Source organism: Oryzias latipes, chromosome 22 (genome assembly GCF_002234675.1).
Source record: "Oryzias latipes chromosome 22, ASM223467v1".
NCBI classification, from domain to species: Eukaryota; Metazoa; Chordata; class Actinopteri; order Beloniformes; family Adrianichthyidae; genus Oryzias; species Oryzias latipes.
Window position 1 is genome coordinate 1,767,697 of NC_019880.2, and position 20,045 is coordinate 1,787,741.

Sequence of the window (20,045 nt, forward strand, 5' to 3'; positions counted from 1 at the left end):
TAAAAAAGACAAACTTTTCCCCGGAAACTGTCACTTTATTGAACAGTTCCTGACAGATGAAAGCAGCTTGGGGGGGTGAAAAGGAAACGCGTGGAAGCGCTCGCCGTGCTGTGAGCGGCGGTCAAACTTCGGGGTTCCTCTTGTACTTCTCGTAGGCGAACTCCTCGGTGTGAGCGTAGTCTTTGCAGACGCCGATGAAGTCGATCTCCAGCTGGAAGGGCCCGTCTGCGTTGTCTCCCAGCGTAAACCCGATGGTGTTGATCTGCGGGCACAGATGACATGGAAGGAGCTTTGGCGGCGGTTCCGGCCACCGTTACGGGCGTCTCCAGACTGATGTTCAGTATAAAACAGGCCGTTTCTGCGTGCATCCATTAGGGCTGCACGAAATGAGGACAAACTTGCGATATTGGTGATCAATACGGCGATGATGATATAATTTGCGTTACATGAACAAATAACAACCAAATGCATAATTTCCATTTCACGGTTTAATTTTAATAACAGTCAACATAACTTAAATGAGTCCAAATGACCCTCGTCTACAAAGGAGGCGAACATCAAAGGGGTCCATCTGATTGGTTAATGGTGTAAAGGAGAGTCCATCTGATTGGTCAGATGCATAAATGGAGTAATTTGATTCGTTAAATACTTCCAGCTGCTATAGGATTGTTTCAGCACATTTAAGGTGACCATTTATTGCAATTTCAGCATTTTACTGCTTTGTAAACGTTTTAGTTAAAGCCCCAAATCCCATCATGTAAACGATAGAAAGTACAATATTGTGACAGAATAAAACTATTTTTGTGTGCTTTAATGTTTGATTTGAGCAGTATAAATGTGGGTTCTGCTCTAAAGCAGAGTGTGGGAGTGCGACTCAGACACGGTTGTGTTTTGTCACAAAGGTGACACGTTTCGACGTCCGTCGAAACGTGTCACCTTTGTGACAAAACACAACCGTTTCTGATAACAGAAGAACCTAAGGAGTCGGTGAACAATACAGACTGAACTCTAGCAGGAAGTAACGTTACCTTATCCAGCCAGAGAGGATGCTGGTCGTCCTGGATTCTGCCTCGATGTGTGAGGAAGAACTTGGAGAACGGTATCTGTAAATAGGATCTATATTTATTTAGGTAAAGTGCTGTGATTCGTGTACTTCCTGTCACACAGAAGGACAGGGATTGGGACAATCCCACTCGCCTTGACGTCTTGCCAGTAGGGCCCCCCCCTGGTGTACATGAAGTAGTTGTAGATGTCGTCTTTCTGGTGAGAGAAGTACGTCTCCGTGGCGATGTTGACCATCCACGGGCGTCCGTCGCCGCGGATCCGCAGGTGCAGGCAGTTGAAGCTGGACCAGTCGTGGTGTTTTTTCCTGTCGAACGACGCCTGGAAGGAGAGGAGATCGGTGAGCACAGAGCGGGGGCCTCCTTCTAAACGGGGAAAGCGGCACGGACCAGCGGCTGTTTGGAGCGCGCCGTGCAGTAGCCGCTGTAGCGGGTCTCTCCGTCTCTCGGGGGCGTCGAACACAGAGTCCCGTACAGGAGGCAGGTGGTGCTGTTCCTCCCCAGCTCCATGTAGATCTCACTTTGGCCTCCGATCTCTCGGTCAGAGGACAGGGTCCACTGCTGCAGGCTCTCCGGGCCTCTGAATTCCCACACCACTCGGTTCTGCTCAAGCATGTGCTCAATGATGGGCTTACCCTCCGGGCCCACCCAGCGGCCCGTCAACTCGTTCTTCAGGAGCGTGAAGTGCTTCTTTACTCCCTCCAAACCTTTTGAAAGGTCGAACTTGATCTTCTGCCACGGCGGCTCGTTGTCCCTGGGCTTACCGGGTCGTCTGTACTCGCTCTGGATCAGAGTTCTGCCGGGTACAAGGGTGGAGGGAGGGAGCTGCTGCTGCTGGATGGAGACCAGCGGCCGCCGCGAGAGGAGGCGTGTCATCTTTGGGAGAGACATTTCCCTCCAAAGAAAACACAAGATCAACGAAAAAATGCTTCTTTCTCATTCCAATCACACAAAAACATTTCTAAAGCTTTTAGTTAACAATAAACCTCATTTTTCTGCTTTTTTTTTTAAATCAAAAATATTTAAGACGGTTGACTTTCAGAGGTAAACAGGTTCACAGGTTTCTAAATGTACAGTGAAGTATTGTGCCCACCCTAAAAGAATGAATGAGAATAAAGTCATGAAATGGTGTTGAAAAGCTGAATGTCGCAATATTAAGAAAAATAACAAATTTGGATTAAGATTCTAATATTTTGATGATCAAAATGTAAGTGAATGAAATAACTAAAAATCAAAAAATTACGGGAAAAACATCATTTTACAAGACAGGTTGTAAAATTAATGGAATAAATAAAGCCCAAATAAAATTGTTAAAGTTTAAGATTAAACAAAAATTTATATGTATACAGTTGTAACGTATTTAAAGTAGAAAAATTTCCCAAATAATACGTAAAAAATGCATTTTAAGAAAAGTCAATATCAAAAACTAAAGAACTGACGTCTTTTTTATTTAAAGTGTTACACTTACAAAGTAAAGCAGATTCAGGAAGATTCCTGAGCAGTGATGAAACAGATAATGTTCTTTTCTCTGTAAAAATATTTTAAAAGAAGATGATTCTACAGTTTCATTTATGAGCCATAAATCAAACATATATTGATTGAAATTCAAATTGAAATTTGATTTTTTTTTTTTTACAAAATTGCACGGCTTTAATGTCGTAAAATTTCGTTTTTTTATAAATGTATTACTTCAATCTTATGGTGGCCGTAATACTTCGTCGTAGTCAAATGATCCAACAAAATGCAGAAGAAATCTCAGGTGTTCTCACTTACTGCGTCCGGTCTTCCGCTGCTTCTATCAGGGTTTTACATGGCTAACGTGGATTTACTCCGTTAGAACCTGTCGCGACACGAGACCCACGAAGTTTAAACCAGAACCGCTCGTGTCCCGCGGTGGGAAAATTCAAGGTTGTCCGGATCCAAACAGGAAACCGAGCTGCATTCAAGACACCAAACTACTCATGTTGTAAAAGACAATAAAAACGGGCCAAAGAGAAAAACCTGCGCTGTAGTTTTGATTTGAACATAAAAATATATAAACATAATTTATTTTAATATATCCTACGAAGAAAAAGAAACATTTAATTAATTAGACATAGAATTTGTTACAAAATTTGACCATGATGTCACATTCTAGTTTTTAGAAGTAGTAGTGGTCAGACGCTATTGAAATACTTAAAATGTTAAAACAGTAAAAGCATTTATTTATATCTATAAAACCCATTAGAGTCATAATCAATAAAAACTAAAACCAGTTTTAGGTTATGTACCGGCAGTGTATGCTCTTGAACGCAGATTGGGAGCATTTAAGAATATTGTTCTGAAAGAAACATTATTTCAGACATTGGTTCCGCATCTACCGAATTATCCACTCAACCTTTTTTTTTCCTTTTTAATTTATGACTGTTTATTTAATATGACTTCACCGTAGAAGAGTAACATTTTCTGTAATTTAAAATAAAGTCCACATTAAACAAAAAAACAAATTTAAAAAAATCGTAAACGAAAGCTCGTTTCGATAACAGCCTGTCTGCGCATGCTCAGTGTTCCCTCTGTGTGGCGACTGCAGAGCCGACGAGCTAAGTGGCAACAGCGGGTTAGCTACGCAGCTAGTCATGGTGAATGTGAAGAAGCGGAAAGGTCGGGTCGTTATTGACTCTGACTCGGAGGACAGCGCCAGTGACGACAATTTAGATCAGGTATTTACGCTTTTTAAACATTCGTTTTCGTCCGCTGGATTCTGTTGCTGTGTTGAAGCTAATATAGATGCTAAGCTACTGGCCTCGCTCGAATAACACAAACGCTTAAAAAACTAGTTTTTGGATGGTCTCTACTCTGTTTTATTACGGCAAACTTTACGCTACAACCATAAAGGCTTTGGGAATGCTTAAAACTCTTCCTGTTTGTCGATGAATAGGCTAAATGTGAAATGAACTTTGTGGCAAAGGCTTTATGTTTGCCAGTGAATGTCGCGCCACGGGCCTCCAGCTTGTTTTCATCACCTGGAATCTGCTTCTTTGGCGGTCAAACTGCGGCGTTGGGCTGTTTTTCTCCCCTTGTTGTTAAGTTGTGGTTTAAAATACCATGTTTGCTTAGACCGAATCGGGTGTGGAGCCGCTCAGGATCACTGAGCTTGAACCGTTTCACCTGCGTGACGTCATGGGCTCCTTCTATTTTGGTGGTGTGGACAAACAAGTGTTGGCGGCAGAACGCCGAAGCAGGACCGTCACACCCACCGAATCACATCTCTTTTAATATATATTACAGGATTAAAGTTGGGGTTCAAATGAAGAACGTTTTTCTTTCGAACTTTATTGACAAAAAAGTTTCACCCGGCCGTCCAGTCGTCTCCATAGCAACGGGTGTGTGAAGGCACCGCTGTCCTCCAGGATGCTTTTACAAGCATCTGACAGAGTAGTTGCTCTCTTAACAAGTTACAGGGTGATTCTATGATATGATGCCATTCTACTCGCTAGTTTGTGCTCCAACAATCTGTTAGTGGGATCATAATTAAGTGGAAGCCATTGAAAGTGGCGGACCTTAAACTTCCTGAGCAGTATTGGCGGACGCTGAACTAAGCACATCGTGCTCAGAGGTCACGGATTTTCAACCGTTGCTTTTCATGAGGGCTCCGGGTGAACATGTCCAGTATACTTGTAATCTTTTTACACAATCAATTTGAATAATTATTAAAGTCCAAAATCTAACACAATCATGGAAAATGTACATCTTGTACCCTGCAGTAATTATTTTTTTATTCTTCAGGGAAGAATTTTGGAATTGAAGTTTGTGCAAAATATTTCATGTTTTTTTTGTTTTTTTTTTTCAATAAGTTTAGCTCATTTTTGTACGACCGTGTTTTTGGGTCTGTGCTGATTTAGAAATACTTCTCTAAATGACAAAAATAAATACAATTTAAAAAAATCTTACATCTTTAATTTGCATGTTGGGTGCTGCTGGGAGGGGAGGTGAGAGATCTGCCGTCTGCAGCCTTTGCTTCAGTTTACGAGATGTCTCGTGTTCATTTTTATAAATAGTCTTTTATTGATTCTTGTTGGGTTTGAAGTTGTTGTTTTTTTAGATGTTTTCGTTGGTTAACTTTTTATCTGTGTTTTAACAAAGCTTAATGAATGTTTTTATCTATCTATCTAATCAGTTTGTATGTTTTAGATTTTGAAGTTTAATTATCATCTGGCGTCTGAACTTAATCTCGCTCTGATGAATATGGAGGACAAAATGAAGCTTAAAATAGCGTAGAAAAAATACAGTTTGAAAAAGATCATATTTGTGATATAAAAATAGACTGAACTTCCCGCTCTGCTCCATTCTGATCATCCACCTGCAGACGCATAGATCCATGAACGTCTTTGTTTTCCTGGTCTGAGCTGGAATCTGGATCAGAACTGGATGATGGACAGATCTAAAATTGCTCGCCTTTTTTGTTGCACTCCTAATGTTGGGTTTAGGGGTGTGAGTGGCTGTAAGCTAGCAGGAGAGAATGTAAACGGATGGGTGACAGTAAGGGGGGCGGCATTGCCATGACTTTCTCTGTGAAGACCATTTCCTCCGGTCTCTGTTCAAAGACTTCTGCTTTGGATCGTCTTGCTCTGTGTAACCTTTAGGTGAAATTCTGGTTTTCCTTTCCCAGGAGCTGCTGTCTTTAGCAAAGAGGAAGCGGGTGGATTCCGGCGAGCAGGAGGAACCCGTCAGCAAACCAGCAGCATCCACAGACTCGGAAACATCCGACAGCGACGACGAGGTGACGCTCCCAACTTCTCTCCCCCCTTTGGGACCCAGAACCTGCCGATCTTTACTAAGTGAAAGTCTTCCTCCTCTCTTAGTGGACTGTCGGCGGCACCAAAGGGAAAAAGAAGGTAAAGCCGGGCAAAGGTTCCGAGAAGAAGAGCGCTACAAAGAAGAAGGTCAACAAAGCTTCAGGCAGCTCAGATGGAGGCAGCTCGGGGGACAGCTCCGCTCCAGAGGAGGGTGGGTGTCCTCGCCGTGTTAGTGAGGGAACGGCGCTCCGAAAACGGGCTTTAGCATCCACTTGTCTTCAGGTTTCAAACAGACCAGACACGAGAAGAAGGCAGAGAACTCCAAAGCAGGTCCTCGAATACCGCAGATGTTCTGGATGACATGACTCTGTGTGTCATCCGGGTTATCCCGGCCGGCACGCCACCCGGCAAATAATCCTCATTCCTGCTCATTTCGACATGTTACTATAGCAACTATAGCAACCTCACTTGTTATGCTTGAACCAGGAAAAACACTTCCATTGGTTTGAGTTCGTGGTCCGAACCCCCGGGTCACGGACCGGTACCAGTCCTTGGGACCGTTGGTACCGTTGCCCAGAGGGGAAAAAAAACACAACCTCCATTGTTTTCATTCTAATCCGGCTCATTTTTATTTAAAAATAAAGCTTCTGGATTCTCTCCACCTGACTCATTCTTGACGCATGTCAAGTCGCTCGTTCACGTGTCGTAAATCCATCCGCTAGTTTCTTAAAGCGGCATCTCTGACCGCTAAATAAAAAAAACACAAGCTAGCGAAGTAAAAAAAAAATCTAACGTGTTTGAGAGGAAACAGAAGAACATGTGATTTCAAAATAAAAGAAAGCTCTAAACTCTATTGTTACGAGGATGCTGCTAATAAAGTTGTTCAAATGATGGATTCACATTTGTGATTATATTTTAAAAATACCAGTGTTGGTGACTGTTGTTTTTATTCGTCACACCTTACAAATCAGATGAGGCTGAAGTTTACATCCATTTTCTTTAGCTTTAACTTTGTCAGTAATGTGTTAAGGGAAAACCTTTATTACAGATTCACCAAATCTATAAATAAAGTTTAAAGCAGCTGCAGGTTTTCCACAGAGGATGAACTTGACCCCCTAAAATTTAAGGGGAAAAACCATCAGACGCCCACTTCAGCCTCGTGCAGGCCGGTCCATGAAAATATTGTCTGACGTTTAACCTGAAAAAGGTTGAGTTCCACCGCTTTAAGTGAAATCTGCTGAGCTGTGTGGAGTTTTTCTGTCATGAAGGAGGTGACAAATCACCAACGCTTTGGAGCTATGAGATTGATAAAGATCCCCTAAAAACTATCACGGAGGAACTCAAAATGTCAACAAACGCCATGAAGAAACGAAACTAGAACTTTCCTACAATAGAACAAGTTACGAAAATGAAAAAGAAAAACCAAAAGTTAAGCGACGTTCAGATTTTCTGCTGGTTTTTAGACGAGCGTTTCCTTTGAAATCACTGACGTTTTCACGCCTGAATCCTTCCAGGCGAAGTGTCGGATTCCGAGATCAACAGTTCGTCCTCTGACTCGGACACCTCAGAGGACGACGAGTTCGAGGACGGGTACGACGACGACCTGATGGGCGACGCCGAAGACAGAGCGCGTCTGGAGCAGATGACCGAGAAGGAGAGGGAGCAGGAGCTGTTCAACAGGATCGAGAAGAGGGAGGTGCTGAAAAGACGGTGAGTGGCGGGAGGGCCGGCGTCTTTGCTGGCACTCATCAGAGGCGGAGCTACGTCTGAACTGGAGGACGACGGCAGATTTCTGTTTGGTTTTGTTTTTCTGAAGGTTTGAAATCAAGCAGAAGCTGAAGACTGCGAAGAAGAAGGAAAAAGAGGAGAAGAAGAAGAAACAAGAAGAAGAGCAGGAAAAGAAGAAGCAGTCTCAGGTTCAGGACTCTCAAGTGGTGAGCTCGGAACCCGAATTTAGATTTCGGTTCTGTAAGACGGTGTTTAACCAGCCACTGGCGCTGCTGTGCTGCAGGTGATGTCCCACAACAAAGAGAGGCGGTCCAAACGTGACGAGAAGCTGGACAAGAAGTCTCAGGCCATGGAGGAGCTGAGGGCCGAACGGGAGAAGAAGAAAAACAAAACGGGTGAGTCGGGTTTCCGCGCCGAGACACGCCCCACCGCCAGAGCTCAGATTTAACCGGGAACTTTTGCAGCCGAGCTGCTGGCCAAGCGCGAACCCCTGAAGACAAGCGAGGTTTACTCTGACGACGAGGAGGAAGAGGAGGAAGACGACGATAAGTCATCGGTGAAAAGCGATCGGAGCTCGCGCTCCTCGTCTTACGATGATGATGAGTAAGTATCTCCTCCTCGCCGCGGGGGTCCTCAGCGGTCCGTCAAACCTTACGAGTCGACCTTCTGCTCCCAGGAAAGAGGAGACTCCACCAAAGTCGCAGCCGGTTTCCCTCCCGGAAGAACTCAACCGCATCCGTTTGTCTCGACACAAGCTGGAGCGCTGGTGCCACATGCCCTTCTTCGCCAAGACGGTGACCGGCTGCTTCGTGAGGATAGGGATCGGGAACAGCAGCAGTAAGCCGGTTTACAGGGTGAGCCGGCGCTTCGGGCAAATGCCAAGCGGAGATTCAGGTGCAGGTTTGATCCCGCCTCTTCTGTCACGAAGGTCGCTGAAATCGTGGACGTGGTGGAGACGGCGAAGGTTTACCAACTGGGATCTACACGGACAAACAAGGGTCTGCAGCTGAGGTGCGTGGAAAACGTCTGCGTGTGTGTGGTGAAGCGTTCCGTGACTCTGAACATTCCTGATCCTGAAGACCATGAACCTTCTGCAGGCACGGCGCGGACACCCGGGTCTTCAGGCTGGAGTTCGTATCCAACCAGGAGTTCACCGAAAGTGAATTCATGAAGTGGAAAGAGGCGGTGAGGAGAACAAACACGGAGACGGTTAGACCCTGAGAGCAGTGCAGTTCAGCCCAACGGTTTGGTCTTTTTACAGATGATAATCGCCGGGATGCAGGTTCCAACGCTGGACGAAATCACCAAGAAGGAGCAGTCCATCAAGGAGGCTGTGAACTACAAGTTTAACGACAAAGACATCGAGGATGTGAGTGGGATCCAGCCCAGAGCAGAGCGTTCCTCCAAACCCCAAAGGATCTGCTGGGAAAAGCCGCTTTGTCCTTTTTGCTTTGCAGATCGTGAAGGAGAAGGACCGTTTCCGGAGAGCTCCGCCCAACTACGCCATGAAGAAAACGCAGCTGCTCAAAGACAAGGTAAACGCCGGTCTGACGCCTCCAAGCGTCTGTCTCTCCAGTGGCGGCTGGAGGGCAGACTTTGGTGGAGCCATAGTCACAGCCTCCCTTATGGGTGGATACCGGTGAAAAAGGAGGAAACGCCCAACGTGACCCGCACCAAAAATCCAGATGACTCAGTGAACCCGGAGAGAGAAATTCTTCATGCACATTTCTCCTACGGGCAGGCTGCGGGCGACGAACACTTAAGCGAGGCACACGCCGGGCATTTGACGCCCGTTACCAGCGCATGTCTCACGATTTTGCCGTCTTTGCAACGGCGGATCTGGATGACCATCGTGTCAGGAGCCGTGATTTCTTTATCTGAGAAAGGAACGCAGACATCGTCGGGCTCGTCGCCGTGTCTGGATTCACCAGATAAAGCAAATCCATACGTCTCCACCAAATCCAAGTCCCTTATTGGTCAAAGTTTGACCCGGTTGACGTAGCAACGGTCGTTCAGGGCGAGAGCTTTAAACACGGAAGCCCAAAATGCATGTTATGTAAATCTGTTCTTTATTGTGATTTTCAAAGCTTTAAACATCACAAAAAAAAGAAAATTTAAATCTGGCATTAAAGGTTTTATAAAAATATGCATCCATACACACACAAGGATTATTAAAAAACAAAAAAAGGCACACAAAGCCGTTCATACCTTTCTGTAAAGTGAACAGCGGTAAATCATTTCTCCATCAAGGCTGGATTTGAGACTTTGTTTGTTTGTGAATCAGAATTTCACCAGACGACTGAGCTTTCGCTGACTTTTAGAGCGATTTTACCGTCACACTGACTGACAGGTCAGATTTACGGGTTCGGGATCTGATTGGGTTTCTGTGCGTTCTGAAGGCCATGGCGGAGGAGAACGGAGACGGCGAGAAAGTGAAAGTGATCCAAGATGAGCTGAACGAGCTGGAGGAGAGGGCAGAGGCGCTGGACCGACAGAGGACCAAGAACATCTCTGCCATCAGGTGGGAGCTTCTGGGATGCCGTCTGTGCGTTTGTCTGTGCTTTTAATGTTTTAATGTCATGGTCTTGAAACGCCTGTGTGTGTTTGTGTGTGTGTGTGTGTGTGTCCTGCAGCTACATCAATCAGAGGAACAGAAGCTGGAACATTGTTGAATCTGAGAAAGCTCTGGTGGTGAGTGTCCTCCTCCTGATGATGTCTCACCTTCACCTGAAGCGTTAAAAGGTTCTTCCTCTCAGGAACGTTTCTGTTTTTATCTTCCAGGCTGAGGGGCAGAACGCCAAAAACCAGCAGATGGATCCTTTCACGCGGAGACAATGCAAACCCACCATGGTGTCCAACGTGAGCCTCTCTGTCTTCTTGTTCGTTCTTCCTGATTACAATCAACAGAGACTTCATTTAAAAAATAGGAGTAAAACCAAACGGTGACACAGTTTGCCGCATACTTGGAATGTGAGCAAATGCAGTAAAAGGGAGGTTTGCGGTTAAAACGAAGGAATAAATATGAAAAGATTCTTGACTTTTTTTTAGGCTACAGACTGGTTTGATGTCAGACGATGTTTGTTCTTCGTACAGAACGTAGTAACATTGTTTTCAGCTTCTGCTCTCAGAAATGTCTCTTTTTCACGTTAAAGTTTTACCGCAGTTTAAAAAGACGGTTTGAAACCGTGAGTAGAAGATTCACAGATGATGAAGATTAAATGAAAGGTGGATTTCTAAAAACATCAGCAGGTCTTTATCATAGAATAAAATAATAATAATTTAATCCAGGATCAGATTATGCAAAAAGATGAATCACACTTTGTTTTGTTTCTTAATTAAATCTTGATTCATTGACTTTACTGTCTTTTTTATACTTACAATGGAATTAAAAGTCCCTTATAATCAGTGCAACATTCATACATTAAAAAAAAAAAAAAACTTACTACTAAAATATACAAAAAACTACAACATAAAAGTGCTTCACTATGCGCTAAAATAGATTTAAAAAAAAAATATTAATAACAAAATAAAAATATTTAACAAAAAGAAAGCTCGCAAACTAACAGTTTAAAGTATTTTCTGTGCTAAAGTTTATTAACTGATGCCTAATTTAACTTTTCTGTAGGAAAATTCAAAAAAAAAGAAAATTGGACAAGTTTCCTCTAATTAACAATTAAGTTTTCCTTGAATCCTCATCCTCAGTTAAATATTTAGAGTTTGTGTTGGATCCACCCAAACGTGATCTGGCGTTTCCCCTAAACGCCAAAGCGGACGCCAACAACCGGACATCAACTTCAGCCGCCTCCCACCTCTAAGGTGTGACGGATAAATTCTACAAAATGAAATGATGCAACCGTCACAAAACTGGTATTTTCTAAATGTAAAGATAAACGTGAATCCACTAGAAATGAAACGTTATTATTATTATTAGAGTCAGCTGCTGCACATTATTTATCAGTTACTTGGAAACGATAAATCCAAGTTTCAAAGAAGACTCCTCTGTAAAAAGCAGCTTTCTTTTATTTACAAGTGAAAGTGAAATATCTGGCTCTTTTCTCCCCAAAGAAACTAAACTTTTAATTTAGGGGTCAAAGGAGACGCTCTAAATGTATTCAGGACGCGTCACCGAGGCGACGTGCATCAAGAGTGAGTCATCGGCGGATGAGGCGGACAGAATCCGGTAGTTTTCCAAACTAAAATTCCTTCAGAACCAGATAAGAAAGAAAACGTTACCCGATGTACCGAGTGACCCACGGACCCGCGGGTCAGAGGTCACCTCTTTAAACTCTTCACTCGTTCTGCTTTTGACTTTAATATTACAACATCAGTGATTTTATTTGAAGTCTTTGCTGTTTTATTCTGACATTATTAAGATGTTATTAAAACATGACAGCTGCTCCTGGACTGAAAGTGGAGTAAGAATGTCTCTGCGCTTCGTTGGTCTGCAGGCCAGAGATCCTTCAGTCCACGCGGCCATTCTGGCTCACCTGAACCAGAAGTACGGCTCTGGGTCGGGTCCGGATCCCTCCAGCACAGAGAAGAACACGCAGGTGAGCCCGACTCGCAGCTCTGCTCAGGTTCTCTCCTGTTGAATCCTGATCTGGGAGTTTTATTCTGGAGAACATGGAAGCATCAACTTCAGGAGAACCAAAGATTTTGATGTTACCTGCAGGTCCAAAGCCCCGGCAGATCTTTTGACCTTTTGGTTTTTCCAGGATCAAGCGAGTCCAAAGGACAAAGACGTACCGAAGCCAACCACAGACCTCTCAGAAGATTTGTTTAAAGTCCACGATTTTGACGTGAAGATCGACCTGCAGGTTCCCAACGCAGGTGAGGCCTCCAGGTGTTCCTGCTGTTTCTCCACACGCAGCCTGTCCTCCGTCAGTAACGCTGTGGCTCCTCCCCCTCAGAGGCCAAGTCGCTGTCGGTCAGCTCCAACGCTCTGCCCGTGAAGGACGGCGCTCCACGCAGGTCGCTCAACCTAGAGGACTACAAGAAGAGGAGGGGCCTCATCTAACGTGGGCGGAGCTTCGTTGGGATGCCGCCTTGCATGTGTGTGTGTGGCTGGACGAGAGCGTGCATGAATGTTTTTTTTTGTGTGTGTGTGAATGTGTGTGTGTGTACACATGAATGACTCCAAGAACGTTTGAATGTTGATTCAATGGACTAAAACAGAGGAAATACAAACTGAACAAAGACGCTTTTCCTCACGAGAAAACTTTTTTATCAGAAAGTGAAGCTCTTGTAAGCAGTTCTCCCCTCATCCCTCCATCCTGTCTCTATATCAGAGGAGACCTTCCTCACTCAGAAGGACCCTGAGGACTACAGCAGGACTGAGATGCTGTCTGACAAGATTTACGTTGTTCAGGCTTTTTTTTTTTTAACCACTGGTGGAATCTGCTAGCTTCTCCTCGCCGACATTTTGTAAATCCTGAACCTTTATGATCATCTATCCTTGTAGTCCACCCTGAGACTGAACTCGCTCGTGGATTTTTGTAGATGATCCCCGGCTCGTCAGGCAGACATCTGTGGGTTTTTAGCTCTTTGAAATGTGCCGGTTTGAGCAGAACCGTTTCTACGGCTGATCTGGCGATTAAAACGTTGCTCAGTTTCTGTTTTCTCTGCTTGGTTTTTGTTTTTTTTTGTTGTTGGGAGAAACTCCACCTCCTGGACTTCCAGAGCAGATTATACATGTTATCGATTGTGTCCATAGTCGGGTCCTGTATTGATGTGGCATGCCGTGTAAATAAGCATTTTGGAGTGATGCGGGAAAAAATAATAAAAAAGGAGCTGTTTTGTAACTTTTGTGTCTGGTTTTGATTTGGACGAGTCCGTCTACGGATCCGTCTCTCCAAATATCCATTTGAATTGACTTTAAAAGCTGCATTATTTTAAATAATATTTGCCAAGTATTGAAAGAGAAGGCACTTTGTAAACTGAATCCTGAGATTAGTGTGTGAATTTTAATCTGAATCCTTAGATTACAGAATTCTAGTACTCGGATTGTTCCGTGAAAGATTCGACTTGGAGAAAGTTTAATTTTTCTACTGAGGATGAAACTGTTGGAAACTTTCATTTTCACAAACAAGTTCCTCCGTTTCTTACAGATGATTTTAACGCAGAATTATTCCACTCATCATTTTACGTTATGAAACAACAGAACCGTAGCAGACGCATTCATAAATGCTGATACAAAAGAATTTGGTTTAAAAGTTCCTGATTGTTGGACACTTTTTGGATCAGATGTGTTTTTTTTTGTTTGTTTTTACTTAATTCTGTTTAAACTGAAGATGAAGCAGAAAAGTTTAAAGGAAGAATTCTAAAGCAGTGTTTGATGCAGACAATGTGCTGTTGATGGAAAGTATAAGTTTATAGTTAAACAAAATAAAAAAAACATTATCCAGAGCATTTATCCAGTTGGTTAATATTTTGTGAATATTAAAAACAAACTTTTAGTATTATGAGGTGGATTCAGACCACATTTTCTGATTCTAACCAAAGCACCAGAACATTTTCTTCAGACTGGCTTAATAAGACTGACAGGACATAAAAAGTGGATTCCACTTTAAATAGTTATAATTTCTTAGAATATATTTGTTTATTGTCGTATTTTATAGAATAAATTGAGAAAATGTTTTGACTAAACATACTCAAAACGTTAAAATACAACACTTTAGCAAGGACAGTTATGGTGTTGTAAAGGACGTGTTAAATACTATTATTGATTAATATTTTTGTGGTTTTGTTTAAAGGAAAACAATAGTAATACAAACAAATATTTAAAAATGAAATTAAAAGTTCCATTTCTGGTCAGGCTTCTCCGAGGACGCGCTGTTTGAGGTCCTTGATCGTTTCCGGGTCCACGTATTGTGAATGTGGCTAAAATCCTCCCGAATGATGTCTTTAATCAGGTTTTTAGGTCATTCCATGGTTTAGGGGTTAAACTGCAGCGGATTCTCTGTGAGCAAAGACAGATTTACCTGCATCCTTAGGTCTTCGCGGTACGTCCACAGCTTTTCTTTTTTTCTGGAGCCACTAGCTAGTGAGCTAGCTAGCATGTTAGCTTCAGCTGTGACAGAGCTTCTCCCAGACAGACTCGATAGGGTCGCTTTAAGGTCGGGTGTCTTCTGCTACAGTTAACTTTCCCCCCACATTTCGGAGTGAAAGCTGGTGTCGTTTAAGGCAGAACTGCAGCTGTTAGTATCGTAGCTGCAGTGAAACACTGTGGTTGTAGTTCGGAGCTGCTGTGATCCTGTTTGTCTAAATGTTTGAACGGATCGGACAATTCTGACTAATATAAATTTTATTATGCATTTAAAGGATCAAAGAATGCGAGAAAATGGTTTTCAAGCTGCATTTTCTATGTGATCATGTTTTCATCAGACAAAAAAAACATTTTTGTTGTATGAACAAATGAAATATGTTGTCACAGTTTTCCCATAGACGGGAGCTGTTTATCAGGTGAAGGAAAGCTTCACGACAGTTTCATCTTCAAACTTTGCTGCTGTCTTGTGTACTTTGGGAGGCTTCGTGTTTGTATTCGCTTCAGGGCCTCTGTTTGTTTGTGTGCCCTCGTGGTGCGTTTGTGTTCTCCCTGAAGCGTGGTAAAAGTCACGCTCAGGCTGATCTGCGTTTTGGTTGGTTTGTCCTAAAGAGTCTTTGGGTGAATCCTCATCTTCTTTGGACCTGATCCCTCAGTTAAAATGTTGCTCTTTTATGTTGTTATTGTGTGAAACATTTTAAAAAGATAACGATTGTCAACGTGGTTATAGCAGCTAATTTAAATATTAGTGTGACATGTTTGTACATTTAAATCTTAAAAGACACCAGCTTTTCATCACCGCTTTTCTTTCATCTTCGGCAGGTTCTTTTTTTCTTCTTTCAGACCTTATGGGGAGTGGGGAAAGCTCACGGGATGAACTGGGATTAGGGGATTGGGATCAATTTTAATCGGTAATTACATTTTGGGGTTTGTCCCATCTGAACTCTCTGATTCTTCCCTCAGGGAGCAAGATGTCCTGGCTCACAGACCTGGCAGGAAAGGCAGAACACTTCCTGAATCAAGTGGACCAGGGAGCTGCGACTGCTCTGAGCAAGAACCAGGCCAGAACCTCTTCTTTTTCATCGTCCTACGAACAGGAATCCAATGTCAGGAATGAGTTTGTTTCCACGGCCGCGGTGGAAGCTGACGCACCGTCACCCTGTCATGATGCGCCGAGCTTCATCGCTGCTGCAGCGGGAAACATCAAGAGATCTAGTGCAACCCTGCTGGCTGGGACCGCCAACATTCCCAGTAACGCAGCCAGTGCTGGCAGCGGCGCCGCCAACTCCATCAAGAGCTCGTCCAGCTTTGTGAGACCCAAAAAGAGCGAGCAGGACGTGAACGACGACATGCTCTTCAACTTCCTGAACAGCTCGGATCCTCCGGAAATCAGCCGACGGGATTCGAGGAAGGATCTGGCAAAAGTGGCGGCTCCGATCCCAGAGCTGCAGAACCCAACCCCGACTCCGCCTCCCGCCTGTGTCCAGGCCACGCTGTCGGCCCCGCCCACGCCCCCCTCCACCCGCGGCGTCTCCAGGACCTCCAGCATGAGCTCTCTGTCCGCTCACAGCAACCGAACGTCAGAGGAACCAACCCAAGGTCAGTGAGGAAGAAAACGAAGCTCAGCATGTACAGAAAAACATGAAGCTTGCTGAAAGCTGAACTGCTTTGAAAAGCTAAAATATTTAGATTTATGTTTCCTTTAAATGCTTATTCTAATTTCAGTTTTGTTGAGTGATTTAAAAAAGCAGCTTTCATGAATTTCTGCACACTGAAGCTTTGCACATTCCGGGGAGCGATGCGTTTCTGGAGGCAGCTTGAAGGACTCAGAACTGCTCCTTGATGCGTTCAAAGTCCAGTTTCATAAACTGTAACTTTCTGCCTGTTTGTGTCTTAAATCTTTCTATTATTTTGAATTCCCCAAACAGCCACATTTACCTGCACAATGTGTTAAAATTCTCATTTTTTCACTCTCCCTGAAGACACACCTGACAGTTCAGACTCCAGCTTGGCTGTTCTTCAGGATTCCAGTAAACAGGGGACCCCCCCTCCTCCCCCCACGGAGGAGCCCGCCAGCCAGGTCCTGTCCAGCCTGCGCCTGGAGAACCAGCTGCTGCGCAGCGAGGTGGCGTCCCTCAACCAGGAGATGGCGTCGGTCATTCAGAGAGCCAAAGACCTGCAAGAGGGTGAAGGAAAAGAGCCGTCAGCGACGGGCGGTCAGCCCTCGCCGCTCTCTCAGCTGATCCCTTCTGTCCTCCATGCTGTCCTCAGAGCTGAACCAGGCCCGTCTGCGGGCGGACCGGTGGAACTCGGAGCAGGCCCAGAAGGACCGCGCGTTTCGAGATCTTCGCTCGCAGGTCGATGACCTCAGTGAAGCTTTGTCCGCCAAAGACGGTCAGCTGGCGGTCTTGAAGGTCAGACTGGATGAAGCTGATCAGCTTCTGAAATCCCGCAACGCTGCGTTGGAGGAGGCTCAGAGAGAGACGTCCAGGTACCCTGCTGCCGTTAACCCCAGAGAAAGACTTTCAGCGTGTGTCTCAGATCTTCTGTCCCGTCTAGAATCATGCAGGACCACACAGAGGGCAGCAGCATGAACTCGCAGGCGCTGGAAACCATGCAGGAGAGGCTGAGGGAGGCCGAGAAGGCGGTCAGGAGGGAACAGGAAAGCTACCGACAGATGCAGGTGAACATTCCTTCTCCGCCTCCTCCCAACCATCCGGCGTTTTACGGCGCTGAACACGCCGGTCCGTCCTCCTGCAGACCGAGTACGCCGGCCGCATGGGGAAGCTGGAGGCCGAGAGGCAGACTCTGGCGGAGGCGCTGACGGCGGCGGAGCGGCGTGCAGCAGAGGACAGACTCCGGGTAGACGAGCTCCAGCAGGCGGTGAGGAGCGCCAAAGCTGCAGCCGAGTCCGCTAAGCAGGAGTTCCAGGACTACAAGAGCAAAGCTACACGCATCCTTCAGGTGAAGACCGCCTGACCTTCAGGTTTAAACCCGTTTACATGATTGAGGAGGAAGAAGGATGATGCAGTGAAGCTGGACTTCTCTTGAAAACAATTGATGCAGATTTTTTGTGGCAGAGTTACTACAAGTGGGGCAGCGGCGCCCCCTGCTGCTCATGAATTAAATGACTACTGGAGGAAACCTGGAAGAAAGAAATTCTCCCTTAAAATATTAGAGTCATACATCTGATGTCTTTCTGCTTTTAACAGAATATGAATGTCTACTTTTTAGTGGAAAAAGACAACTTTGATGATGATGATTATTTTATTTCTGTTCCTTCTGTGTTTTGAATGTTCCTCAAGTCCAAAGAAAAGCTGATAAACAGCCTGAAGGAGGGTTCTGGTCTGGACGTGACGGACAGCAGCAGGACTACGGTTCTGGAGATGGAGGCGCTGCGTCATGAAAAAGAGCTGCAGAGAGAAGAGATCCAGAAACTGCAGGGGCAAGTGAGCACGCTCCGCGCCGAAATCCAGGTGAGCGGCTTTGATGATCTGTAAAAAAAGAATATTTCCCGGAAGCTTCAGGTGTGATCGTCATCCCAGGATCTGGAGGCTCAGGCCCTGGCGGAGGCGGAGTCGTGGCGGGAGCAGCAGATGCACCTGCAGGAGCAGGAAGCTGCGCAGAGTCGAGCTAAGCGGGAGTTGGAGGCGGAGATGGAGCGCTGCAGACAGGTCGGAGAGGATGGAAGCTGCAGTCTGAAGGGTTTTGTGCAGATTGGCTGAACGTGTTTTGTGTTTTAGGAGCTTCAGTATCTGGAGGAGGAGCACCATCGAACCAAAACCTCCCTGCAGAGTCGGATCAAAGACAGAGAAGACGAAATCCAGAAGCTCAGGAATCAGGTTTGCTGATTTCGCTCTTTTTAACGGGATGAATGGGGAACCGCTGACGCTCTTCTCCGTCTCCACACTCCAGCTGACCAACAAGACTCTGAGCAGCAGCAGCCAGACGGAGCTGGAGAACCGGCTCCACCAGCTGACGGAGACGCTGATCCAGAAGCAGACCATGCTGGAGGCGCTCGGCACGGAGAAGAGCTCCCTGGTTTTCCAGCTGGAGCGTCTGGAGCAGCAGCTGAAGAGCTCCCAGGGGGGGCCGAGCGGGGGGCCGGCCATCAACATGAGCGGCCTGGAGGGGCCAGGTACGCAAGACGTGACGCTGCTGCACGTCAAACTCACCTGTGCGAGCAGAGCGCTGATGTTTCTGTGACGGCAGGAGCCCGACAGAGGAACTCCCCGGTGCTGTTCAGCGACCACGACGCTCCAGGAGTTTATGGAAAAGTTCGTAAGGCAGCCAGCACCATCGACCGCTTCAGGTAAGCCGCTTCCACGCCATCGTTGTGTCCTGCTGAGGTGAAACCATGACGACCAGAAGCTTCCCTTCTCACAGCATAAGACTGGGAATCTTCCTGAGGCGCTACCCCGCGGCCAGAATGTTTGTTATTCTCTACATGGTGAGCTTTTGTTGAAGAATTGAGACGTTTGAACAATTTGATTCGAAACTGATGAAACTTTTTCTCTCTCAGGCGGTTCTGCACCTGTGGGTCATGATTGTCCTTCTGACGTACACGCCTGAAATGCACGGCCGCCCCGACGGCAGATAGAAGACCTGAACGTCACGCTTTAAAATGGACAGAAGCTGCTGGAATACGGACTCTTTAGACTTAATAATTCCTTATTTTGCACAGAGATGCTAAGAAACGAAGAAGGTCACTCTGACTCATTTCTGGTTGTTGATAGAAGAACGGTTATCAGATAGCTGGGTTTTAAGTACAGAGCAGTTTATTGTGTTGGTTGTCTCCTGAAAGGATTGAAATAGAAAGTTCTTCAGATTATATTCTTTCAGTTCTTTGATGTCCTGAGAGATTGTATTTAAAACAGAGTCTTTTAATAAACGACACTATGCAGTTTCTGGAGAAATTGCCCTGAAATCGTGGAACCCGGTTCTTTTTTATTTATTGGTGGTTACTGAGATCTCTGATGGTTAAGCTGATCCTGTCCAGAGAAAATAAAGTCTATTAAAGACAATTGAATGTTATCAGAGATGTTTCTATTATGTGTTAAACTCCAAACCACATGTCAAAATTCACATTTGGCCCATAATTTGTTTAAAAACAGAGGGTGACAACATGATGGTGTGTTTGTTCCCACTTTTGCCTAAAACTATGTTTAATTGGAAAAAGAAAACTAATTTGTGCCCTAAATATCTTCAATTATCTTATTATTAAATATCTTATTATAAAATTATTAACTTTTTTTAAATGTAATTTAATAAAGAAATTCTGACACTTCTACACTTAAAAAGTACTTTCTCAGTTTGATTTTTTTTTATGATCAACAAAAATGTAATAAACTGCACAAATTAAATTACTATTGAAATGGCTGAATAGCAATCAAATACCTAACTTTATAAAAGAAAGATGCAAAAATAAAAACAAACATC

The 20,045-nt window shown here is 44.8% G+C and overlaps 3 protein-coding genes across 6 annotated transcripts; 2 read left to right on the plus strand and 1 right to left on the minus strand.

Moving 5' to 3' along the window:
- Positions 1-14: 14 nt before the first annotated feature.
- LOC111946835 (complex I intermediate-associated protein 30, mitochondrial-like) lies at positions 15-3,364 on the minus strand. Of its 4 annotated transcripts, none has more exons than XM_023951690.1 (6): positions 3,332-3,364; positions 2,835-2,997; positions 1,452-1,956; positions 1,198-1,383; positions 1,029-1,103; positions 15-262 (listed from the first exon to the last, which is right to left on the minus strand). In XM_023951690.1, the coding sequence occupies exons 3-6, from the start codon at positions 1,950-1,952 to the stop codon at positions 122-124; spliced, it is 903 nt and encodes a 300-aa protein (XP_023807458.1). In that variant the 5' UTR covers positions 1,953-1,956; positions 2,835-2,997; positions 3,332-3,364; the 3' UTR covers positions 15-121. The 4 variants fall into 4 exon arrangements, with proteins under 4 accessions (XP_023807458.1, XP_023807461.1, XP_023807459.1 ...); XM_023951693.1 differs by lacking the exon at positions 3,332-3,364 and adding an exon at positions 2,530-2,589; XM_023951691.1 differs by lacking the exon at positions 3,332-3,364 and having other exon boundaries at positions 2,835-3,005.
- A 243-nt stretch (positions 3,365-3,607) lies between these two features.
- On the plus strand, positions 3,608-13,365 carry rtf1 (RTF1 homolog, Paf1/RNA polymerase II complex component). The gene is made up of 18 exons (XM_020713533.2): positions 3,608-3,760; positions 5,710-5,820; positions 5,903-6,047; positions 7,351-7,546; positions 7,653-7,770; positions 7,848-7,959; positions 8,029-8,167; positions 8,241-8,418; positions 8,493-8,575; positions 8,662-8,749; positions 8,826-8,933; positions 9,022-9,099; positions 9,964-10,085; positions 10,198-10,255; positions 10,346-10,423; positions 12,013-12,114; positions 12,280-12,394; positions 12,475-13,365. Exons 1-18 carry the CDS (start codon positions 3,677-3,679, stop codon positions 12,579-12,581), a joined length of 2,022 nt encoding a protein of 673 aa, XP_020569192.2. The 5' UTR covers positions 3,608-3,676; the 3' UTR covers positions 12,582-13,365.
- Positions 13,366-14,385: 1,020 nt separating this feature from the next.
- golga5 (golgin A5) lies at positions 14,386-19,630 on the plus strand. Its single transcript, XM_011490071.3, has 13 exons — positions 14,386-14,565; positions 15,570-16,205; positions 16,589-16,792; positions 16,878-17,097; positions 17,166-17,289; positions 17,367-17,570; positions 17,912-18,082; positions 18,152-18,280; positions 18,350-18,448; positions 18,522-18,744; positions 18,819-18,918; positions 18,993-19,056; positions 19,129-19,630. Exons 2-13 carry the CDS (start codon positions 15,578-15,580, stop codon positions 19,204-19,206), a joined length of 2,244 nt encoding a protein of 747 aa, XP_011488373.1. The 5' UTR covers positions 14,386-14,565; positions 15,570-15,577; the 3' UTR covers positions 19,207-19,630.
- Positions 19,631-20,045: the final 415 nt, after the last annotated feature.

What these genes read in the sequence shown, in the direction of transcription:
- golga5 (XM_011490071.3), top strand. Translation starts at nt 15,578, where the DNA reads ATGTCCTGGCTCACAGACCTGGCAGGAAAGGCAGAACACTTCCTGAAT. An exon ending in TCCAGAAGCTCAGGAATCAG is followed by an intron (nt 18,449 to 18,521) that starts GTTTGCTGATTT and finishes TCCACACTCCAG; the next exon opens with CTGACCAACAAGACTCTGAG. An exon ending in GAGCGGCCTGGAGGGGCCAG is followed by an intron (nt 18,745 to 18,818) that starts GTACGCAAGACG and finishes CTGTGACGGCAG; the next exon opens with GAGCCCGACAGAGGAACTCC.
- LOC111946835 (XM_023951690.1), bottom strand. Translation starts at nt 1,952, where the DNA reads ATGTCTCTCCCAAAGATGACACGCCTCCTCTCGCGGCGGCCGCTGGTC. An exon ending in CGCGCTCCAAACAGCCGCTG is followed by an intron (nt 1,384 to 1,451) that starts GTCCGTGCCGCT and finishes CTCTCCTTCCAG; the next exon opens with GCGTCGTTCGACAGGAAAAA. An exon ending in ATCCTCTCTGGCTGGATAAG is followed by an intron (nt 263 to 1,028) that starts GTAACGTTACTT and finishes CTGTGCCCGCAG; the next exon opens with ATCAACACCATCGGGTTTAC.
- rtf1 (XM_020713533.2), top strand. Translation starts at nt 3,677, where the DNA reads ATGGTGAATGTGAAGAAGCGGAAAGGTCGGGTCGTTATTGACTCTGAC. An exon ending in AAGAACATCTCTGCCATCAG is followed by an intron (nt 10,086 to 10,197) that starts GTGGGAGCTTCT and finishes TGTGTCCTGCAG; the next exon opens with CTACATCAATCAGAGGAACA. An exon ending in AATCTGAGAAAGCTCTGGTG is followed by an intron (nt 10,256 to 10,345) that starts GTGAGTGTCCTC and finishes TTTATCTTCCAG; the next exon opens with GCTGAGGGGCAGAACGCCAA.